Source organism: Suricata suricatta, chromosome 12 (genome assembly GCF_006229205.1).
Source record: "Suricata suricatta isolate VVHF042 chromosome 12, meerkat_22Aug2017_6uvM2_HiC, whole genome shotgun sequence".
Classification (NCBI taxonomy): Eukaryota; Metazoa; Chordata; class Mammalia; order Carnivora; family Herpestidae; genus Suricata; species Suricata suricatta.
In genome coordinates, this window is record NC_043711.1 from 44,224,692 (window position 1) to 44,248,009 (window position 23,318).

General features: G+C 40.2%; 1 protein-coding gene across 1 annotated transcript in view; it reads left to right on the plus strand.

Moving 5' to 3' along the window:
* The window catches only part of CNTN3 (contactin 3), a 240,047-nt gene that overhangs the window by 83,795 nt on the left and 132,934 nt on the right, over window positions 1-23,318 (plus strand). The window contains exon 4 of the mRNA XM_029917321.1: window positions 9,858-9,953. Within this exon, the coding sequence (XP_029773181.1) occupies window positions 9,858-9,953 (96 nt within the window). The remainder of the gene's footprint in view (window positions 1-9,857; window positions 9,954-23,318) is intronic.

Below are 23,318 nucleotides of genomic sequence, written 5' to 3' on the forward strand. Positions count from 1 at the left end.
AGTAAAATTTAAAGGAATTGAGTAAAGAAAAAGGAAAAAAAGGTAATAATGACAAAGAAGTACGAAACTAGTGAAGAAAAAAAATTTTTATATGTTAAAAAAACAATCAACAAAAAAAAAACAAAACAAAAAAACAAAAACAAAAACAAAAAAAAAGCAAGCAGCAGCTCCCCCTGGTGGATAGGCTTGGTTTGATGTGGTAAGTCTTGGAGTCTGTTCTCAGACGCTCTGCCCCTACCTGAGGCGAAATGAGCAGCAGGAGGTGAAGTGTGCACCTTCACAGACTCAATTGCGGAGTCCCCACCCCCAGTCAGGATCGTGATTGCAATGGGGGAAAGGAAAAAAACAAAAAGCAAAAAACCGAGTCTTTCTTAATTTCCGATAGCTTTGCTCAAGACGCTGTGCACTGCTGGAAATGAGCTGGGAGCTCCTACAGTCTAAGTGCGCGCCTGGGCCTCCACCCGCCACCAACTCTTTGTTGGGGGTCGCGTAGGTGTGCGCCCTATTTTTTCCCTGTGGGGACCCAGGATTCGCGCAGTCCATGCAGGGGGCAAGGTGTGCCGTGGAAATGCGGTCCGTGGTCCCGTTCCCAAAACCAATTTCGAATTGCTCGCGCCTGGCGCAGTCACCACTCTGGCCGCTTCCCGCAGGGGAGCGCGCCTCCCCAACGCAACCGCTTCTCACAGCCACAGATGCCTCTGATTCCCCGCCGAGATGGCTTAGGGCTGGAGGCTATTCCTTCTCTTGCGCCACCCTGGTTCGGGATTCAGGCTACCCAGCAGTTATCTATGGAGTGGGTTTCTGTCTCCAAGCACAGCCAAGCGTTCTATACCTCTTCCCCAGAGACAGTTCTATGAGCATGTTCCGACTCTGTCTCTTCCCTTTGTCTCTCGGGCGCCACGCACTTGCGCCACATTGGGCTGGGGATCTTTCCTCCCCTGCCCGTCCCGGGCTGGCCCGTCCTCGGATCTCCCCCCGTTCGCCCCCACTCACTCAGGTATCCTTGAGGTTCTATTCCTTCTGGAGTTTGTATTTTCTCCTTCCACTCCCACTCTCGCAGATGAGCGTAATATCCTTCTCAGTTCAATAAATGGTGTGGATGGAGTTTACAGAGCTCCCTTCCTCTCTGCCATCTTGGCTCCACCCCCCGGGGGTGGTTATGTTTAAACTTTTTTTTTTTAATGTTTTATTTATTTTTGATACAGAGAGAGACAGAGCATGAGAGAGGGAGGGGCAGAGAGAGAAGGAGACACAGAACCAGAAGCAGGCTCCAGGCTCTGAGCTGGCTGTCAGCACAGAGCCTGACGCGGGGCTCAAACCCACGAACGTGAGATCTGACCTGAGCCGAAGCCGGAGGCTTAACCGACTGAGCCACCCAGGCGCCCCTGGTTATGTTTAAATGAAGTTGCTTTTACAACACCAAAGACTTAATCATCCATTTCCTATGTAAAAGGTAGCTACTTTTTTGCCTGGACCTCAAGTATATTGTAGCATAGAGGTGGAATTTAAGGAAAGGTATTAAGCAGGCTGTGTTTTAGCTTGTGGGCAAGTAATAAATTGTATCGTGTACCTTGAATGTATCATAGATAAGCTGCTATATAACGATCCGATCGCCACTTCAGATAGCTGTGAAATTAGGTGATTAACTGGTTGTTACTTAACATTCTAATTTCTGTATAAGTCTAATTACGTGAAATAGAGAAGTTGGGGTTTTGATTTTTTACTTTGCTTTCCTGTTTGGAGTGTCATTGTAACTACCATATTGTAAATGATGGAAAATAGTTGCATATGTTAAAAAATAAATAAATAAATAAACGGAAAAAAAAAGATGAATAGACGTGTGCTATACCCATGAAGAAGTGGGAACGCTATTTGCTTGATTGACTAGACCAGCATTTTGTGCTCAGGGAAATCTAAATAGTTTGTTATTGTTTCTGTGAATGTGGCTGATGGTTGGGGGTGCCAGAGCCTTGGAATGATGGGAGACCAAGGGAAACTGCGCTGGGACATATCTGTGAGGAAGCATCTTATAGAAGATGTTTAGGTCTCACCCTTGATGCCAGAACTCCCAAGCTGTACTTAAAAAACAAAACTAAACAGTTCCTAAAAACGTTAAGATCTTATTAGATGCCTCTCTATATCGCTATATCCTGAGTAGGCTTAGAAAATACTGAATACTTAAGTCTGCTTAGAAACTGACAATGCACACCTGTTTTAAACCCTCTTAAAAGGCCAGGCTCCAAATAAGAATTTTCAGTAGACATTTTTGGGACCCAATATGACATCCTCTTTGCCCACCTTAATTCATTTGCAGGAGGGCAGACACTCCCTTGCAGGTTCATAGTGAGCTAGTGCACGCTCTGATGAGTATGGAGGAATTCTTACCCCCTCTCCAGGATGGGGTAGGGGTCCCCCCATTGTTGAGGTTGGAGCCTGTGTATAAATGTCCCAGACTCCCATCTTGCAAAATGACAGTTCCCCAGGACATTGCATCAGCTTGCTGGAAGCTTTTGTGCAATCAAGCCCTCGTGGACTCCAGTAGCAGCTTCTTACTGTCCTCACTCCCTCCCTCCCACCTCCTGAGACCATCTCCCACACATGCTAAATCACCTGAGGCCCTGCTGTTGCAGAAACAAAACTAAAACACTACCAAACTTTGTTGAACAAGCCATTGTTTTCACATAAGGGAACATTTTTATTTTCCTAAGACACAAATGTTGCCATGGTACAGTTTTCCCATAGAGACTTCATAGTTGATTAAATGTTTTGAGAATCTGACTGATATATTAAATAAGAAAGGGAATAAAGTATAAGAGGAGACACTTTGAATTTGGGAGTTGGGATATAGAGCAGAAAATAATAGTTATGTTTTGGACTTGGTGACATTGAAGATGACAGAGAGTCAGTTGGCTGTGTCTTAATATTCAGATTTGGGAGATCTTCCAGAGGTTTCTGCGTGTGTCAGGAAAAAGGAAGAAAACTCATGGTTATCCACTGAAACACAGGTTTTTGTTTTTGTTTTTGTTTTTGTTTCTGTTTCTTTCTTTTTTGAGTGGAGCATGCTTTAATGAGATTTTTCAACTAATTGAAATTCTGCCACTTGATAGTAGAAGCTGAATCATTGCATGCGATTCTTCTTTCAACACCAGGTACCATGGAGATGAAGCTGAAAACCTTAACTGAACTGCAATTTTGATTTTTATTGCCTTTCCAGATGTATTCATTGAATCTTTTCTTAGCTTTTGTATAGGAGTGCGCAGCTTTCTTTTACTGAAAGCTATCTGATTCTTTCAAAGACAGTCTTATAATGTACACTGTTCAGGCAATGATTTAATTTGGTAACTACAAACCACTAAGCATTTCAACATTAAAGACATTTAAAGCATTATGCATGGCACTGTTACACAGCCTGTCTGTGTTCCTTTGACAATTTATTTAACTATCACTACTGGGTAATATTATGCATTTTAATTGAAAAGGTAACACTTCACCTCATAGCATCAAATGCAGTTGAGTTACACAACTAGTAAAGTTCACGTGCAGTTTTCAGTGATAATGATTTTTAATAGTTCCTCATGCTCTAAATGCAAATAATCACAAGGTATTTGGAAGCAGAGGTCTAAATCTTTAAGCGTTAAGGCTGTTTAGTCAACTGGCCTAAATTTCCCACATACTGCCACTTTATGCTTAATTTTAATCCTCCCAGGGAGAAAATGGTTTGTTTTATTTCTCAGTCTTTTATTGGCATCTTTTTTGGTATTTATGGAAAACCCAATTGCACATATGTGTACCCAATTTCACATATGGCCTTTTCCAGCATTTCCCATAAAATATTCTGCACAGAACTCTTTGGGCAGATGCATTTAGGAGGCTCTAATACCCATCTGACATTGGTAGACCTCATCAGTGTGTTTTCTCTGTTAAGGTCTCTGACTTACTCTGTATCAAGAAACTCATTTAATTTGGCTTAACATTGAATTTCCTGAACTGACTTTGGTGGGAAACAATAGCCATTCTTAGGCTCATTTTAAGTCATGCAGAAGTAGACTTGTGCACCGTAGCCCTGCGGTTATACTCAGTGACCTTTCACACATTCTGCTTGCTGGGTGATTACCTGAGTTAATCTACATGGAGAAACCAATATCCGTAATATATAGCAAATGGAATCAGATTCCAAAGTGAGCACATGATTGTCAGGAAATCAGAGTTGCCTCAGTCTTTTCTGTATGTATTGATGGTTTCTTGTGGTCTTGTCTTCCTCTCCACAGCTTGGGGAGATCAATCTAAAAGTAAAGTCCTTGAGGGGCGCCTGGATGGCTCAATCGGTTAAGTGGCCGACTTTGGCTACGGTCATGATCTCATGGTTCATGGGTTCAAGCCCTGCCTTGGGCTTTGTGCTGACAGCTCACAGCCTGGAGCCTGTTTCAGATTCTGTGTCTCCCTCTCTCTTTGCCCCTCCCCTGCTGTGCTCTCTCTCTCTCAAATAAATAAACATTAAAAAATTTTTGAAGAGTAAAGACCTTGAGAAGTCCATGGAAAACCTGCTCAATCTAGAATATTAACGGACAGACATCAAAGTAGACTACTGTATACTCCAGGAATGGCCCAGGTGAATGGATGGGGAAGCATTCTGAATAAGGAATGTGCTGCTTTTCTGGTTCACAGCACCTCGCTTTGATGCCAGCCTTAGAGACACCAGCCCCATGGTGTGCCTAAAACTTTGGGGTATCTTAGTGCAGCACTGCGGACTGGGCGGTGTGGAGGGAGAGTATAAAAAAACTAAAATGAAATATGGAGAGCTGGATTTTTTTTTTGTTTTTCTTTGTTTTCCACACACATTTCCCCACTTTTACATGTACTCTTCTGTGTGTGTGTGTGTGTGTGTGTGTGTGTGTGTGTGTGGTTTAGTTCTATACAGCTTTATCACTTGCGCTGTTTGTGTGTCCATCACTACAGTTAATATCCCCAACAGCACTTCTATAACCATACCCAAATCTCGGCTCCCACCTTCCCAAACACTGCCGACCACTGATCTGCTCTCCACTTCTAGTTGCTTTTCTCATTTAAAATATTACATAAAGGAAATCATATAGTATGTAACCTTTCAGCATTGTTTCTTTTGTTTTTATTTTTGTTTTTGTTTTCACTCAGCATCGTTCTGAAGATTGATCTAAGGTGTAAGTATGTACCAGTGTGAGGGCAATGATGGCCATCTGGGTGATTTCCAGTTAAGGGTTTTTGCCTGTAAAACTGTATGAACTTTTGTGTACAGATTTTTGTGTGAAGGTATGTTTTCATTTTTCCTGGGATAAATGAGTGATATGGTAGTTGTCTGTTTAGTTTAATATCAAACTGCCAAACTGTTTTCCAGAAAGGCTGTAACGTTTTGCATTCCAGCCAGCAAAGGATGAGTGCTCCAGTTTCTCTACATCCTAAACCTTCAGGGTTTAGCGTTTTCACCGTTTATTATTTTTAGCCACAAGTGTGCAGTGCTGTCTCACTGAGGTTTTACTTTATATTTCCCCAATGGCTAATGACATCTTTTCATATTCTTATTACCCATCTGTGTATTCTCTTCAGGGAAGTGTCTGTTCAGGTTGTTTGCCCATTTTCTAACTGAATACTTTTGGTTTTTATTACTGAGTTTTGCAAGGACTTATTTATTCTAGATACTATTCATTTCCTGGTCAAGTAGTTTGCAAATATTTTTCCCATTCTGCAGTTGGTCTTTTCATACTCTTTATATAGACTTACATAAGGCAAAAGTTTTTAATTTTGATGAAATCCAATTTATCAGTCTTCCCTTAGTGATCCAGGTACTCGTCAGGTCTTTTGTTGCCAAAAACTCTTCACCTAGTCCCAGGTCACAAAGATGTTCTCCCTCTGTATTTCTCGAAGTTTATTTTACAGTTTTTTTTACATCTAAGTTTATGATTCATTTTGAGTTAATTTTAATATATGAGTCAGGTTTAGGTCCTTTTTTTCAGATAGTTGTCTAGTTGCTTTGGCATGATGTAACTGAAAGGTTATCCTTCCATTTAATTGCATCTGCCACTATCAAAACTCAGTGAGCATATTTATATGAGTCTATTTCTAGGCTATTCACTTCCATTAACCTATGTAGTTATCCCTTTGCCAGTACTGTGGTCTTGATCATTGTAGCTATAAAATAAAACTTAGTGTTAAGTAGAGTGATTCTTTCCACTTTATTCTTCTGAGTGGAGATGGTGTTTGCTATTCTCAGGACTGTACTTTTACATATAAAATTTAGAAAAAGTTTGCCAGTGCCCTCAACAAGTAAAAGAACACATTTTTAAAATGTGCTGGAATTTTAACACTAATTGCACAGCATTTGCATAAGTCATGCTATATTGAGTCTTCCAGTCCATTTACTCACATTTGAATGTTTTCTATCAGTATCTTGTCTTTTTCAGAATATAGATCCTTCACATGTTTTATATATGTATGCCTGAGGATCTCATGTTTTTGAATGATTGTGAGTAGTTTTGTGTTTTTAGTTTTGGTTTCTGCATGCTCAGTGTTACTGTGTAGAAAGTGCATCCTCTGACCTGTTTAACTCACTTACTTATACTGAGAGGTTTCTGGTTTTGGTTTTGGTTTGGTTTTGATAGATTCCTTCTCATTTTCCATTTAGACATGTCATCTGCAAATAGGGATAGTTTATTTCTTCCTTTCTAAATCGTATACCTTTTCTTTCTTTTCCTTTCATTATTGCACTGGCTAGAGCTTTTCGTGGTAAGAATGCACATCCTTGTCATATTCCTGTTAGGGGGAAAGCTTTCGGTCCTACGCCACCAAATATGATGTTAACTTTACTTCTTTTAGATGCTTTTCTATTGTCTTGGTTTGTTTTTAATGTCCAGCTAATGAGAGACTGTAGAATAATTTCAGAGCTCGCAAGAATTGGAAAAGAGACAAAAATAAAATTCTAAGAAGTGTTCTAATCTATTTCTACAAATAAATCCTGAATTTAGTATTTATTTATTTTGACTCCTAGGCAGAGTTTGTTCTAATACACTTCTTGCCAAGAATGGACTATAGGCACCCTTACCTTGAGTTTGGGTTACACGCATAACCATCCAAGAGATATTTCTTTCGGCAATCTGAAACTTTGCAGACACTTATGCTACCTTTATATCTGTAGTCCTTAGTGTTGCCCCCAAAAGGAGGAAATCTGGCTGTATTTTGAAGCAGGTGCTCTTTGGCGTCAGTGGTTTTCCTTTGTTGATTGTTCTGTCTGAACAGACTCTCCTCTTCAGCATCTCCAGCCCCGCCCCTCATCCTGGATGTGACTGGCTGCTCTTTCAAGGCATCTCTTACATCTGTTGGTTGAATGTTTGCCCCTCTGTGTACTTACCACTAGAGCAAGGTTCTTGCTGTTGGTCTCAAGTCTCTAACCACACAGGGCTCTCCTTGAAAGGAAGCCCTGGTGATTTATATCTCAGAACCTAGCCTGCAGCAGGCTGAAGTCCTCAGGGAATACTTGCTCAGTTAGTGACTGCTTCACTTTTCATCCTTACTGCCAAATGGATGTTTAACGGATTCTTTATCTCATGAGCATTTCCATAGGTTCCCAAAATTTTGAGATGTTTTAAGACACTTAATCTGGGTTGAACTTTATACATCTTAACAGGGTGCCCTCAAGTTATATTTTGTGTGCCCAAACTTTAGCCAGTAAGGTTGTTTGAAATGCAGCTCTCCTTCTAACTGACTACTTTCAAGCCATTTCCCAGGTATCTGCATTTGTAATAAGAATCCAAGGTGATAATAATGCAGGTGGTCCTGGACCACAGTTTGAGTAACATAAACCAAGAATTCAGAGGACTGTATTTTTAAGAAAACAAAACTTTATTGTAGTCACAGGTTGCTAGCAACAAAGGCCTGGAAAACATGTTAAAGCCACTTCAGATTTTTTTTTTTTTTTTGCTATCCCTGATGTATATGCTCCTCAAACTGGCTACAGGTATCCAAAAGAAAGTAATAATAATGTTCTTTAGTATAGAGACAGTATCAATGCAAGTGTCTAGCCCAATGGGCACATCTGTTCCAGACAATATCAGTGCTTTAGGCAAAAGAGATTTTTACCTATCAGGGAAAAAAGAGACATTATTAGTTTCCATAAAACTGTTTTATTCTTTTCTGCACATTCTAACTAAAATCAGGGATGAACCACTTCCATGGTGTGAATTTGTGTAACAGAATAAAACAAGAATTGGATAAGAAATCAGAAATGATGATACATACTTGGTTGCCAGAAAATCATTTGATATTATTTTTCCAGATAGAGGCTACATTCTGATATGATGTACGCCCGCATTTAGTCACTGGGAAACATTTGGATGGTACAATTTTGTAGTTCCAACTCAGGTATATTTCAGGATGCTTCATGTTTTGATATTTCAGCACACTTCATGTTTTGATTATGTTGCATTTTACTTACACATTGAAGATAATAATAATGCTCTGTTATCAGATCATTTTTGAAGGGTAACTTCTGGTTAAAATAAGTCCATATGTACAATGTTTTCTTTTATGAGCATACATAGTAAGTTCTGATGAATAGCTTTATTCCATGCCTAAAACCTAGTAATTTAATACTATTTTTCAAAAGCATTAAAATGAAGCAAATAGACCCTCTTATTGTCCTCTGATGGGCTGATTTTAGGTGCTTAGAATATTCATAACTGCCTGCAGTTTGTAGTTTTATCAGTTTGAAGATAATTACTTTGCTTTTTACATCTTTCCAGGCAAAGTGGAAATTTTCCAGGTTGTATTCTGAAACACACATATTGCCTCACCACTTAAGCAATTTATATGAACTTTTACAAGAGCTAGGAGATGAGTGTATTGTTTCCCAAATTGACAGTGCAACTGTTCCGATGCAGAAAGTGACACCATTGCATATATTAACTGTGGAATTCACGGGCTTTGGGTTAAAAGAAACAGATTTTTTTTCCTGCTTTTTTCCTTGGAAAGCTTAAGTTTTGTTCAAAATGAGCCAATGGAATTTTCTCCATTCTGGAATAAGAATCAGAATTTGTTTTCCTGGATTGTTACTGGAAGAAATTAAACAATTTTTTTAAATAATCCCTGGTGGTCAGAACAGTATTTGCCTTGATTTCTCGATGAAAAACGTGGAAAAAAAAGTCTTTGGGCAGTTATAAAAATTATTTGCATTTTTTTCACACCTACAAATAAAAAGGAATAGGTGGATTTAATATGCTGTGATCCTTTGAATTCTACCTGCATGGTAACTTACAGTGACACTGTTCTCTACAGAACCCTTCAAGACTTAGAACTTGTATCCTGAACCCAGATATTTTCAATTCTTTTTCTAAATAATCGCAATAATTATAGGTAGAATAAAATTTATTTAGGCTCCTGATAATAAAATATTTGGGGGGAGAAATTCATGAATAGCAGGCTTTCATTAGAATAGGGTAAAGCTAAACATCTTCATGATTTGATGAATCACAGTGGCAAGTGTGGAATTTGGTTTATGTATGTTTTTGGTTCAAGGTATTTCATTTTCGTCTTTGAGTCACACTGTCTAGTTATTTAATTCTAATACATGCTTTGTCCGTTGGGATAGCCCACGCTGCTTTGACGCTGTTAAGGCACCACAGGATTAGTGAGTATATATTTTTATTGTACTGCTGAATTTCTAAGAAGCCTTAATAAATCAAAACCCTAATTTTCCTTTTCAAATAAAATGTTCTTCTCTTGAGATTCCTGAGAAAGGGTTTTATCCTGCAAAAGAAGGGATTGGCTCTGTGCAAACATTTTTATTTGTCTTATCCTTTCTGAAATTCCTTTCTGTTTTGTTTTCAAATCAGATCTCGAAAATTTTCAAACCAAAATGAGAAGTACCGTGTCTGTGCGTGAAGGCCAGGGGGTCGTCCTGCTCTGCGGCCCGCCGCCACACTCCGGAGGTAAGACGTGGTCTGTTTGTGTTTTTGTAAATATTTATTGACTGAGTTTCAGTGTGAGATCAACAGCCTGTACTGTTATTGCTTCCCTAAATTACCCTGAGAAAATTGATAACCCAAGTATTGAATTCTGTCACCTGAGTTGGAATATAAGAAACTGTACATAAGATAGTTCATCCAGAGAAGTTTATAAACATAATTTATTACAACAGGGAGTGCTGTAAAGGCAAGTGCGGTCAAGTTTGTTTCAGTTACCTAATGGTGCTGAACAGTGCTTCTTACGCCGTATCATTTGTTATTTAGTTCTAGAACATGACCTACATTAGCGTCTTTATCATTTCCCCCTTTTCTCTCTCCCTTCCTCTCTCTTCCCACCCCCCATCCTGTGCCTCTCTCTCTTTCTCACTCATACACACACTTCAACCTGATAAATATATGCTGTTGGACCTCTGTATCTATGTGTGATACATATATGAAAATAATACGTGTATGTTTATTCGCATCATTTTCACTGAGGCGGTGGAGTTGCACATTTTATGCTACATTGCTGTAAATTGAAATACTGCTAAAAACTCAGTGAAAATGAACTTCAGCACATTGGAAAATAATTTAATAAGCATTGCTCCCCCAGTAAGAGCCTCGAGTGTTTGTTTGATTTTGCTCTCATGATCACTCCTGAAAACTTGGTCACTTACAGGAACAAAGAGGGCATTATTAATGTATAAATCACTGTTTTTGAAGAAACAAACGATTATGTTCTTGAGAGGATGGGAATTATAGAGAGATAAGCAGGTTATGGAGGATCTTTCTGACCAGAGGCAAAACTGAGAAGCTGCCTTCCAATCATGGTGAAGTTTATTCAAATGAAAATATGATGGACTTTATTTGTTTTGTGACATACAAACCAAGGTCCTTTTCCCCCAGTGACTTGTCAGTTTTAATCACAAAACCCTCAGTCCAAGAAAACAAACATTTCCCGTCCTCCCTATCTGATCACTTGAAACGTATGAGCCAGTTGGAGGGCTTGATTAGCAGACAAGATTGCCATGATGTTGGGGGAGTGGGTTTACTTTGGACTCCCCGACGTACTTGAGTAGTGTGTGTTTTCTAGAATCTTGAAGTTACAGAGGAATTTTAACTTTGAAGGGAAACAGAGTCTCTTGAATGCAAATAAAAGTAATGAAGCTCAAACTGGCTTGAAGAAAATAGGGAGTTTACTGGCCCACATCACTGGGATGATTAGTGGGCTTCTAGTAGAGCTGTATAGTTGTGACAGAGACGCACCACCTGGAAAGACTTAGTCTCTCGTGGTAGTGGAGTCAGTGGATAGCCTCTAGCTCTCAACTCCCTTTTGAGCTCCTCAACTATAGAGTTTCTCTTACTTGCCCATAGTCTCACCCTGTCTGGGGAGTTCACATCTGGGGATTCATCAGGGCAGAAATTAAGTGTCAGCCCTTCCTGCCCATCGTGGGACAATTCTGATGGGCAGTCTTCCAGAGCCTGCTGCCGAGATTTCTGGGGCATTGTAGGACCGCATCACAATTGGACTTCTTTCTCTTCCCAGTCCTGTTCCTGCTTTCTTCCTTTTATAAGTTGTGATCACTGATAAAAATATTTTATCCCAAACTCTATCTCAGTGTTTGCTCCCTGAGAACCCAGTCTCCCAAACTCCTGGAGCCATTAGTTCAGCCAATTTCATGAACAATTGTCCTTTCTTTATATCTCATGACTCTGCTTCCCTCAATGTTGATTCAATGTAATGTAGACTCTTTGTGGTGGCAAAGGTAGTCTACGATAATTGCAACTCATTGGTCCTTAATGCTAGCGCTCCCAACGAAGCAGACAATCTGTTGTTCAATGGCTCTTGATTTTAACCAGATCAGCCTTATTTAGGAGATTATTCCTGCATCAGAGGGTCAGGGTCAGCCGTGTCTACTTAGTACCACTTGCATGAGAAAGGTGTGTTTTCTAATGTAAGAGAAGGGTTTTCTTAGGAGAAAAAGCAAGGCAATGTATTAGAGAGAAACAATGGCTAAAATGACATCTACCAAGGAAGTATCAAAATAAATTTATTTTTTTAAATAAATATAAAAAACACCTGGAGAATCTTGTCTGTGATGAGTTTTGGAAATGCTGACCTGACTTAAGATCCTGACTGATATTTAAGTATTTATATGATTAGATATATTTGCTGATAACAAAAGGAAGGACCTTTTGGTTGACTAACATGTTGGATGAAATATGCTACAAAAGATGAATTCTTTTCTAATATCATGCAATTTGAGAACAATTGGTGGCTTAATGTATTTCTCTTTTCATTTTTCAAGCACATAGGTTGGGGTAACTGTGAAAGTCAAGTAGGCTTGTAGCTGAAGAAGGAAAGAAATTTCCCCAGATAGGGCACATTAGCCCTTAAGAGCCTAGACCATGGATAGGACTGTAAAGAACTAAACAGAGACCAATCTTCTTTAGTGCTTGGATGTACAGGAAAATGATCAGAGCTAGAGTGTCACATTTAGATGTTGAAAATAGGATTTTCATTAACCCAAGTCTACCTAATGCTAAGTGAGTGTGTGAGTACACAATTTGCATCCTCTACCCTGACACATTGGCTGGTGCACTCCTTTAAGACAGAGTCCAAGATGCTGTTTGTTCTGTGCCCAAGTGCTTAAGGGAAGGTGAACTTCTTCAGCACATGTGAAAATAATGTAATAAACACTTGATAAGCAGCCCAAGGCTGATTGATAACAAGTAGTCAGTAAATATTGGTTGAACAAATGAACACATTCATGAAATGAATAAAAGAATCCTTTTTTAAGATTTGTTCAGTTATAAATGCTTTTTGAGAAATCACTAGAAACTTTGTTCCTAGAGGTATAAGCATCTAACAACCAATATGCCCTGGGTGTCAAGCAGACAGGTGCAGGCACTGACAAATGAGACTGAGCTCCAACCACAACAACCGGTCATCAGTCCTACTTCCTATCGCCTGTTGACTTAGGGAGTTTTGATTTAGTGAAAGGTGTGAGGCAGGGCATAAAACAACTGAAGCTATGACCCCAGGGTTTATCAAAACATGTGATCTGTGGCACTCATGGCTCATTCTGTGACCCTACAGGACATGCACTTGCCCTTCTTTGTCTTTACCATTCTGCTCTACCTTCATTCACTTCTTAACCTTTCTTCATTTCTTCTTGGCCCCTTCTCCATGGCTGGAAATATTTAATTGTGTTTCTATTTTCTAATTACTGAAGACACCATTATACTTATTCATCCGCCATGTTCCCTACCAGAGTAATACCCTAAGAGAGTAGGGACAGAATAGCAAAATAATAATCATAACAGTAAACTTAACAGTCACAGTCACAGCAACCTCGGATTATGGAACACTACTTAGATGCTAAACAGTGTACTTGCTCTTTGTGGAAATCATCTGCTAGGAGATTCCTTTGATTAAAAGTATGGAGAGGAAGTGGGTGAGTGACAATCTAAGATAGAGTCAGGAAATTTCCATCCTAGAGGTAGCAAGAGGCTCAACTCTCACCTAGCCAATAACTGAATGCCCTGAGCCCAAACTTGTGGTTTATAAATTTTTTAATGTTTTTTTTTGAGAGGGAGAGAGTGCGTGTGCACACGAGCGTGAGTGCAGGATGGACAGAGAGAAGGAGACACAGAACTTGAAGCAGGCTCCAGGCTCTGAGCTGTTAGCACAGATCCCCGTGTGGGCCTTAAACTCATGAACCACAAGATGATGACCTGAGCAAAAGTCGGATGCTTAACCAACTGAGCCACCCAGGAACCCCCCCAACTTCGTATTTATAAGTGACAGATGAGGCAGAGGCCAGAAAGTAAGCTTCAGCACTGAGTCCTAGCTGTTATTTAGGGCTACAGTTTGGGAGTTCAGATAGTGTGTCTCAGAGAGGAAGTAGTCAACCTAAAATCATAGAACTCTGAGGAAGTAGAAAGTCTGGCTCCTGGCTGGGGTTCTTTATATTCCGGCACAACCTAAAGCTGCCCCCAGTTGCCATTCTCTACATGACCGTGGTACAAAGGCACAGAGTCCTCAGTGAAAGCATGACTATCCTAAGCTTCTGACATTTCACATCAGATGCAGCAGAGTTAATGGCTCTCTTTTAATATTCGACGCCATTATTAATGTGAGCTCAACAGATCAGCAATACCAAAGTCTCCTGAGCAGAAATCTCTACAGAGTTCCACCAAATGCCCAACTCAGGTTTGTGCCAAGCCAGTACTTCTGAGACTTTGATTTCAAGTGAATCAACTGGGGACCTGATAAAATGCAGATTCTGATTCAGTGGTTGAGGCCTTAGATTCTGCCTTTTTAGTAAGCTCTCTCGTGAAGCCGACGCTCCTGTTGCATGGACCACATTCCGAAGAGCAACACCCGAGCCTGCCTGTTCCATTAGGATTTCCTGTTACCTGCTTCTGCCCTCACTCCTTCCCTTTCCTTTAACCAGTTTCTGGGCCCAAACACTGGAATATGTTTGTAACTCCAGAACTAAAATATTACCTCCCCACTGAGGGCATCACTATTTTTTTTTATCCAATTCAAGCCTGAAGAGTCTTTCTTAAGATGCTCTTCACTCAGATTTATTCCCCTGTTTGGTGGCCTTCCTGGTCTCCAACAGAATTATATATCTATATATCTATATCTATATATCTATATCTATATCTATATCTAAAATGTCTCATAAAACTCTTGTCTTTCTGGAGTGCCTGGATGGCTCAGGTTAAATATCCAACTCTTTTTTGTTATGTTTATTTCTTTTGAGGTGTGGGGTAAGGGCAGACAGAGAGGGAGACCATGGATCTGAAGCAGGCTCTGTGCTGAGAGCAGAGAACCTAATGCTCACGAAAGTGAGATCATAACCTGAGCTGAAATCAAGAGTCAGATGGTCAACTAACTGAGCCATCCAGGTGCCCCAAGCTGCCGACTCTTGATTTCAGCTCAGATCATGATCTCACAGTCATGAGATCAAGCCCCATGTCAAGCTCTGTGCTAATAGCATGTAGCCTGCTTAGGATTCTCTCTCTCCCTCTCTCTGCCTCTCCCCAACTCACACTCTCTCTTTCTCTCTGAAAATAAATAAATAAATAAATAAATAAATAAATAAATAAATAACCAAACAAACAATAAAAACTGTTTTTAAAAACTCTTTCTTTTTTCTAAGTTCTAAGGGTTAGGGGACTGCCCTTTTTAATGTTGCCCTTTTAATGAAGGCCCCAGAGTCCTGAACATAGAAGGAATCAGGGTTTTCTGTTATGACTTCTAACTTCCCAGATGTGATGTCAAAGACCAGCCTGACCTCAAACTTGCCTTTAGTTTAGGTCGAAGATTTCTTAGAGACCCTCACCCCATGAACCGACTTTAAGACTTTGAAATTAAATTATTTGACGTGGGGTACTTTAGGTGTTGACGAGGTCCTTCATCCATTTGGTGTAGTAGTTTCTGCAAAGCCCTTCTGAGACCGCCTCAGACCTCTGAGCGCAATGAGGCTTTTCCTCTTTGAATCACAATAAGGTGACATCAGTGAGAGCCGTGCTGTGCACTTTTGAGTCATCGACAGATGCAGTGTTGAGGTGTGCCTTTCCCACGCTGCTTTGGGCCTTCTTCTTCCCGGGGAAACACGTCAGGAGTCTGAAGGGTCCTACGCTGGAAAGGCATTCCTCATTTTCTGGGGTGGAGGTCATGGAGCTGGAACAGGCACCAAAGGTGTTTTGTTTGGGTTTCAGTTGTGCTTTTCCTGGGACCAGCAACAGGGTCTGTAAAGGTACTTCACAGCTATTTATTGAAGGTCACCATACCTGTTTCTACCTTTTTCTTAAATTCCTGGCTTCTATTTCTTCTGTTTGGGCCCATTTAATAAATTATGTTAAAATCTCTTGTAAATTAATTTTTTATTCCTTTTTTGTTTATTTGGGATAAAAATCAGAAATACTCTTCCAAAATAGACTAGGGAATTATACATGAAAAGAGCCTAAGTCAGGGTACCAAAGCATGGAAACTGTGTATATTACTTATATTCATATTCCCTTAATTCACTAATGCAGATAATTTATAAGAAAGTGGCAGCAACCTGGGGCTGCTTTTTTCAAGAGCAGTTACCATTTATTTGATGCTAATAAGAAGGAAAAACTGTTTCATGGTAGGTGACAATTAGGACTTTCTCTTAGGAGTCCCTCAAATTTCTCTAAGCAACACAGGTCCCTGTCACTTGAGAAGGGTCTTATCTCTCACTCATCCTGTGACATTTTCTACCACTTCCTATTCATTGGCTTCTTTCTCTGCAGAACAATCTAGTACCTCTCCACGGCAAGAGGAATTAGCATCCCCTTAGAAATGAGTTGGAAAACTAGGAATTGACAAGTCAGAAATGAGAGACTGGGCATGGATTATCTATAGCTTAATTAGTAATCTAGTTATCAACAGTGTGAAAATTAGCTGGGAATTAGTGTAATTACCATGTCTTTGCTGGTATCGCTACAAAATCATTAGAAATTCAAATGCACCAGAAAGATGACCCTATTATAAATAAGGTTACAAGACTAGTTTATGAGCACATCATGATAAATATTAATAAGGCAGGAATTCATAAGCTGATCAGGTTCTTGCATACATGCATGTTAACAAAGAGTTGATGTTTGTCCAAAGATGGCTGATGACATGTGTGCCGAGTGGAGAATAGGTTGTCTTTTGCCGTGTTTGGTCTCTGATCCAGCTTCCCGTATCTTTGCTGTGTGCATGCTCTTCTGAATTGACAGCACCAGACACTGCCATGCACTTACAACAACACAGCCTTTGGGATGTTCAGGGGACAATGTGAGATGCCAAACAGCAGGTAGCGAAGGCTGAAGTGACTTGATGTTAAAAATTACTTTGAAAATCCTGGTGTGACAGAGGTGAGAACTGTGAGCAATATAACCAGATGGCGTGGGATTTACACCCTCTGTATCAACAGCTTCAGTCTTTTTTTTTTTTCTTTTTTTCCTTTCTTTCCCCAAGACAAAAACAAAAGTCATCTCAGGTAGCTTAAATGGGGTAGGCCTTAAGAAAAAGTGCCAAGTAGGAGATTTTTTAGAAAGATGAGTCCAGTGGCTAGACCCTTCAGTAAGGTGCCAAGACATACCACCTGGTGTTTTGGGATGTGATTAACTCAAAAGAATAATTTCTGCAAATAATCTGCAAACGTAACACCGTTTTATCTTGGGCACTCGTTTTTCCTTCACTACACTTTTGTGCTATTTATGTTCGTGGACTTTTGGGCTTCCATCGCGTTTGCGTCACAGGTCACTGGGGAATGTTTCTCTGAGAAATCAGAGGTGTCCCCTTCCCTAAAACCGAAAAAGTTGCATCTTAACAGGCATTTATACCGTCACAAGTTGTGAGATCAAGGTAAAGCAGACGAGCAGGTGGCTTACTCAGGAATAAGGATCTGTCCCATAGACTATTGTTTTGAATGTATTGCTCCTAATTGGAGAGAGGGGAGTGGATAGGGGTAGGTTAACATGTCATGGCAAAAAGGTAGAGAATCCACCTGTAGACTGAATGAGTAATTACCAAATTGTAAAACTGATTTTTAATATATGTCAATTCTGATGTGACTCGACATTTAGTGGAGTTCAAAATATTAAATTCATAGTAGCATTCAGACAGGTATGTTTTGAATCCATTGACACACAAATCTCAGCTGCTACTATATGGATAAAGCAAAATATTTTGATCTCTACAGGGAGCATAGATATATTATGTATATTATAGCTATATTATATAACATATATATTATAGAGAATAGTCTTAATTGCTGAGTACCCATTTTGTAGTTGGAAATGGTGATGAAAAACCATGTTGCTATGAAGTACTTGAATGTGGAATCTGAGAATTAGAAATATTCATTGAATCTGCCTATTATCCTTTTATTTTTTTCCATCCATTTATACGTACATATATACTTCCATCCACCCATTCATCCACCCATCCATTTTATTCATTCATCGATTTACTCATGCATATATCAAATATCTGTTGATGTGTAGAAGGCATTTTATGTCTTATAATACTATTTTACTATAATAAATATGCTCCTTTACTTGAAAAATCTTTGTATTTAGTAGAAAAATAAAACTGAGAGCATTCTTGATAAACTGGATAGGAATGTATTCCAACTGATATTTGTTGAACCTCACCCAAAACTAGTCCCCAAGTGAAAAGCCCTGAAAGTATGTAAGAAATAGAAAGATAAATAGGAGTCATCTTGTCCTTGGGGCCTGAGGTCCCACAAGAAGTAAGAAAGGTGGGTTTGCTGATGACTGGTTATCCCTGAAATAACCATAATAGTTACAGTTGCCATTATTCAACCAGACACTGGATTTATTGCTCATAACATCAAGGAAGGATGCAGTACTCTTACTCTGAGTGACAAGCTGAAGCGGAAGCCAGTAGGGTGTTTTGTGCAGAGGTGCACAACAGTAGATTTGGGCTTCAGACCTAGATCTATTGCCTTTTTTTAAAATGTTTATTTATTTTGGAAGGAGAGAGCATGAGCAGGGAAGGGGCAGAGAGAGAGGATCCGAAGCAGGCTCTTTGCTGACCGCAGGGAGCTGAATGTGAGATCAGGACTTGAGCCATAGTCAGATGTTCAACCAACTGAGCCACCCAGGAGCCCCAATCTGTTAGTTTCTGAAAGATTTTTTTATATTCACAATTGTAGGCTTCAGTTTTGGGCGGTTTTTTTTTATGATTTATACATTATCTGCCTTCTGTGATGGTGTTCTTCAAAATCTTTTGATATATGCACTGATATCATGAAAATGTCTAGAAGCACCTCCGCTCTCTCTGTCTCACCAACTACCCCCTGTTACTCAGTCATACTTAGGAGGCATCGTGGATATAAGCCGGGCATCTAAGAGCTAGATTGCTTGAGTTCCAGTTCAAACTCTGACTACAAACTTTGGGCACGTTGCCTAACCTATCTGTTTATTATCTATAAACAGAGAATAATCACAGAACTTACTCTTATAGGAAGGTTGTGAGGATGTATGTGACTTGTTTGAAATGTCTGATTTATTTATTAAAAAAAAACTATACTACAGTTCTAGTAATTTTACTATATGGGAAAATATAAAAATTATAATAGCTAAATAAAAGTAAATCTATAAAGAGGGTTTATTGTATTTTTTTCTTGTACTCCAGAGGATTTTCTTGCCTAGCATATTTGCACCCTGCTTTGGAAAACATTGTTCTAGAAAATGTTTGGATTACCCTCCTCGTTGGTTAATCAGTGGTTAAGGATGAAGGACTTGGCTGTTTCTTGTTTAACAACACAGTCACAGTTAGAAATAGCAGAAGGAGAGAGCATGAGCTGGGAAGGGGAAGAAATAGCAGAATAGCATCTTTGAGATGCTTATCCTGTACAAGCACCATGCCTGCCTCTCTCCCCTGGGACTTAGCCCCTAAGGCCTCCACAGGCTGCACTTACCTGTAGCATGTTCCAACGGGCATTGGCTGATTGGCCCAGACAAGGACACCTGACCAAGCTGGGCCAATCACATGCTCTCATCTGGAAACTTGGTATTTGGTCCGGAAGGATAGAATTTTGAATTTTGAAGCTTGAGGCAGACTATTTCGATTATGTGGGCTAGGCAGCCAAGAAAGCCAGTGCACGTGAAGTAGAACGCGGCCCTGCCAAGGATTAAGAGGCCAGGGGCAGAGAGTGAAGACTAAGGAATGCTCAGCCACAGGCTCCCCCTTCCTTCCTTGGCACCTGCTTTCTTGCCATTGGGTGCTCTGCACCAGCCTTAGTAGATGGGCATGTATGTTGCATTCTCACTCTGGTGGTCTTCTGTTTCTTACAACCAAAGGCTCGCAGCTAATTCAAAGGGCATTACTGTAAAGGCCATACTAGTCCTGGGGAAGGGGAATGAAACAGATACAAGGCCAAGAAGAAATTTAATATAAGAAATGAAGAAATGGGCATCTGCATGGCTCAGTCAGTTAAGCGTGAGACTCTTGGTTTCAGATCAGATCATGATCTCGCAGTTTGTGGGTATGATTCACACATCTGGCTGTGAGCAGTGTGGAGCCTGCTTGGGATTCTCTCTCTCCCTCTCTGTCTGCCCCTCCCCCACTCGCATGCATGCTCTCTCTCAATAAATAAATAAACATTTCAAATATAATAGAGAAACAGAAGCTACATGTTTCAACAAGTGTCTTTGTTCCGGCATCCTTTTATGATTGAAGTCAGCATTGAACAGACCACAAATGGCCTTGGAAGGAGGCAAGGTCGTAGAATACAATTTGAAAAACCTGTGCATTCATTGTTATTTACATTTGCAGTCTCTGAGTGAGTTTCCCCAAAATCTCAGGGACGCCACTGAATGTTTCCACAGAGATTTTATCACAGCGACATGGCTTCATGCTTTTCCCTCCCATTTAATTCTCAGATCTCCTAAATGGTCTTCCCTAGTACACTGAGAAAATCATCTTTTCTTATTTTAAAGCTGCAGTTTTCCTCGCTCTGATTCCATCCACCCACAGACAGAAGTCAGAAGGAGCCTTAAGCCCATCAAGAAAATTACATGCGAAAGCTGGGAGTTTAAATCTACTGTTATAGCGATAGTGCTTCAACACGAACTTATTTAAAAATTGCAGAGCTCTGACTGATGTTGTCTGCTTTAAGTAAATGTAAGATTGTTAATTTAGTGCAAATCAAGGATGGTAAAGGCTTTGTTTCCTAACATTGTGAGCAGAAATTGAGGATGATCATTAGTTGGTACTTTTTGTCATTAAAAACAAACAAAACACACACCATAGTAGCACTGGGTAAGGCTTGAGAAGTAATCCGTGCACTGGCAAGAGGGAGAGCTAAACATTGGCTGCTTTGCCATGAAAATGCATTTATGTGGAGTTAGTCTTTTAATTAAGATAATAGGTGCTATGGTAACAAACTCGAAAAGGTATAAGCGTAAACCAAAATGTTATCTCCTGCTCAGATAAGGTCCAAATCAAGCTCTCTAGCTCCATCCATTTTTGCCCCTTCATTTCAACATCTAATATCCATGGTCACTGCCTTTGTCTCCCTGAGGGTGGCAGGAAAGGGTGAAAGAAGCCACTTGTGTGCTTTTCATGGACTAGGTCCAGATGGGACCCGTTACCTCTGTGCACATTCCGTTGACTGGTCTCCAGTCACACGGTCACACTAAGCAGAAAGGAGGTAAGACTGCGTGGTCCTGTCTGTGCAAGGGAGAAGTGAGAACAGGCTGGAAGTACGGCTCGCTGACTGTGCCATACTTAGTTTGATCCATGCTTTTGAAAATATGCATGTGAGGACCTGAGACATCAGATAGAGTCTCATGTCTTAAGGGTTTGTTCCTGAACTCTGGTGGCTGTGTGAGAAGTTTTATTTGGAGGACTTGTTTAAAATGTGCATTCCATGGGGCATCTGGGCGACTCACTCAGTTAAGCGTCCAACTTTGGCTCAGATCATGATCTCATGGTTCCCTGATTTCAAGTCCCACGTCAGGCTCTGTACTGACAGTGCAGAGCAAACTTTTAAAAAAATAAAATGTTCATTCCATCATCCCACTGACTTAATAGTATGGCGTCTTTCTTGGGAATCTGCACTCTCTATCAATGACTCGGGGATTTTTTTTTAGAGTTTATTTATTTATTTTGAGAGAATGCGTGGGGGAGGAGCAGAGAGTGAGAAAGACTTCCAACCAGGCTCCACACTGTCAATGCAGAATCGGATGCAAGCCTCGAACTCAGGAACCACAAGATCATGACCGGAGCCAAGATCAAGTGTTAGGTGCTTGTACCCCGGGGAATTTTTGATTCAGATAGTCTTTGAGCAACATTTTGAAACATGCTATTATCAAGTCATGCAAATTTATATGTTTTAAGGAGATGTTTCAAGGAATGGAAGAATGTCATGATGGAAGAAGTGTAAGCATTGTAGTATTTCAGTGATTAAATTTTATTAATCAGGATGATTTAGATTCTGAAAGGGAAATGGAATTCTTGGCTTATATAAAACATTATTGTTCATTTATTTATAAGCTAGGCAGGTCTTATCTCACTCAGCTAAGTTTTTTCTTCAATAACCTTACCTGCCTTAGAGAGCAAAGCTGTTGGCATGCCATGCATGTATTACTGAACATTCACCTTCCCAGGTTCGGAACTGTTGGTGGCGCCCGGTCATCTGTGCTTGTTGACAGCCACATGCTGAGAGCCTCTCCTGCCATTGGTTAAGATTGCTTAGCTTTTGATCCTCATGTGTACTGCCTGGCACCTCACCCCTGAGTACTTTGGGTCTGTTTATCTTTGTCATGTGGGTGCATGTGTGTGTATGAGTGTTTCATGTCGAAGGGGTGTACCTTTCTAGTGTAAAACCCAGATTGATCTTGTAGGGAGGGAATTTCAAAACTGATCAGTTTCTCCTATAGGCTTTACCCTTATCTAAAACCCATTTTTCCCTATGATATATGGCAAGTTGGAATTTAAAGTGACACCAGGATTGGGGCACCCGGATGGCTCAGTCGGTTAAGTATCGGACTTCGGCTCAGGTCATGATCTCATGGTTCCTGGATTCAGTCCCCATATTGGGCTCCGTCCTAGCAGCTCAGACCTTGGAGCCTGCTTCCGATTCTGTGTCTCCCCCCTCCCCCTCTGCCCTTTCCCTGCTGTGCTCTGTATCTCTCTCTGAAATACAAATAAATATTTTAAAAAATTAAAAATGATACCAGGATTTAACTCTATGAAATTGTGAAATGAGTCACATGCAGAGTTCTCAGTAAGATTACAAGAATCAGGTTCTTTTTCTTTATTTTTTTAGTGTTTTTTAAATTTGTTTTTGAGAGAGAGAGGAGCATGAGCAGGGGATAGACAGAGAGAAAGGAGGACAGAAGCAAGCTCTGCATTGTCAGCAATGGGCCTGTTGTGGGGCTCGAGCTCACAAACTGTGAGATCATGACCTGGGCTGAAGTCAGTTGCTCACCCGACTGAGCCACCCAGATGTCCCAACAACAATCAGTTGAATTAGATTCATTCATAGAAATGCCATGGTGCTTAGCTTTCCATAGTCTTCAGGGGCCAGCCAAATCATGCAAATAAAGAAGCAGGAGCAGGTTTTGAGGCTTGGATTATATTTTTTTGTGGTTATAAAGTTAAATTTTTTTAACAGCATCATTTACTTTATTTGCATTTTTTAAACAGAAAGTACATAGGCTTTTTTTATTTCATTAAGGTTTTTGTCACACATATTTTCCATTTATGGATTACACTTCTCACCATGGTGTTTTTCCTAATGTCCTCTTAAATTCATTAGACACAGGCAAATTTTGTACATTAAA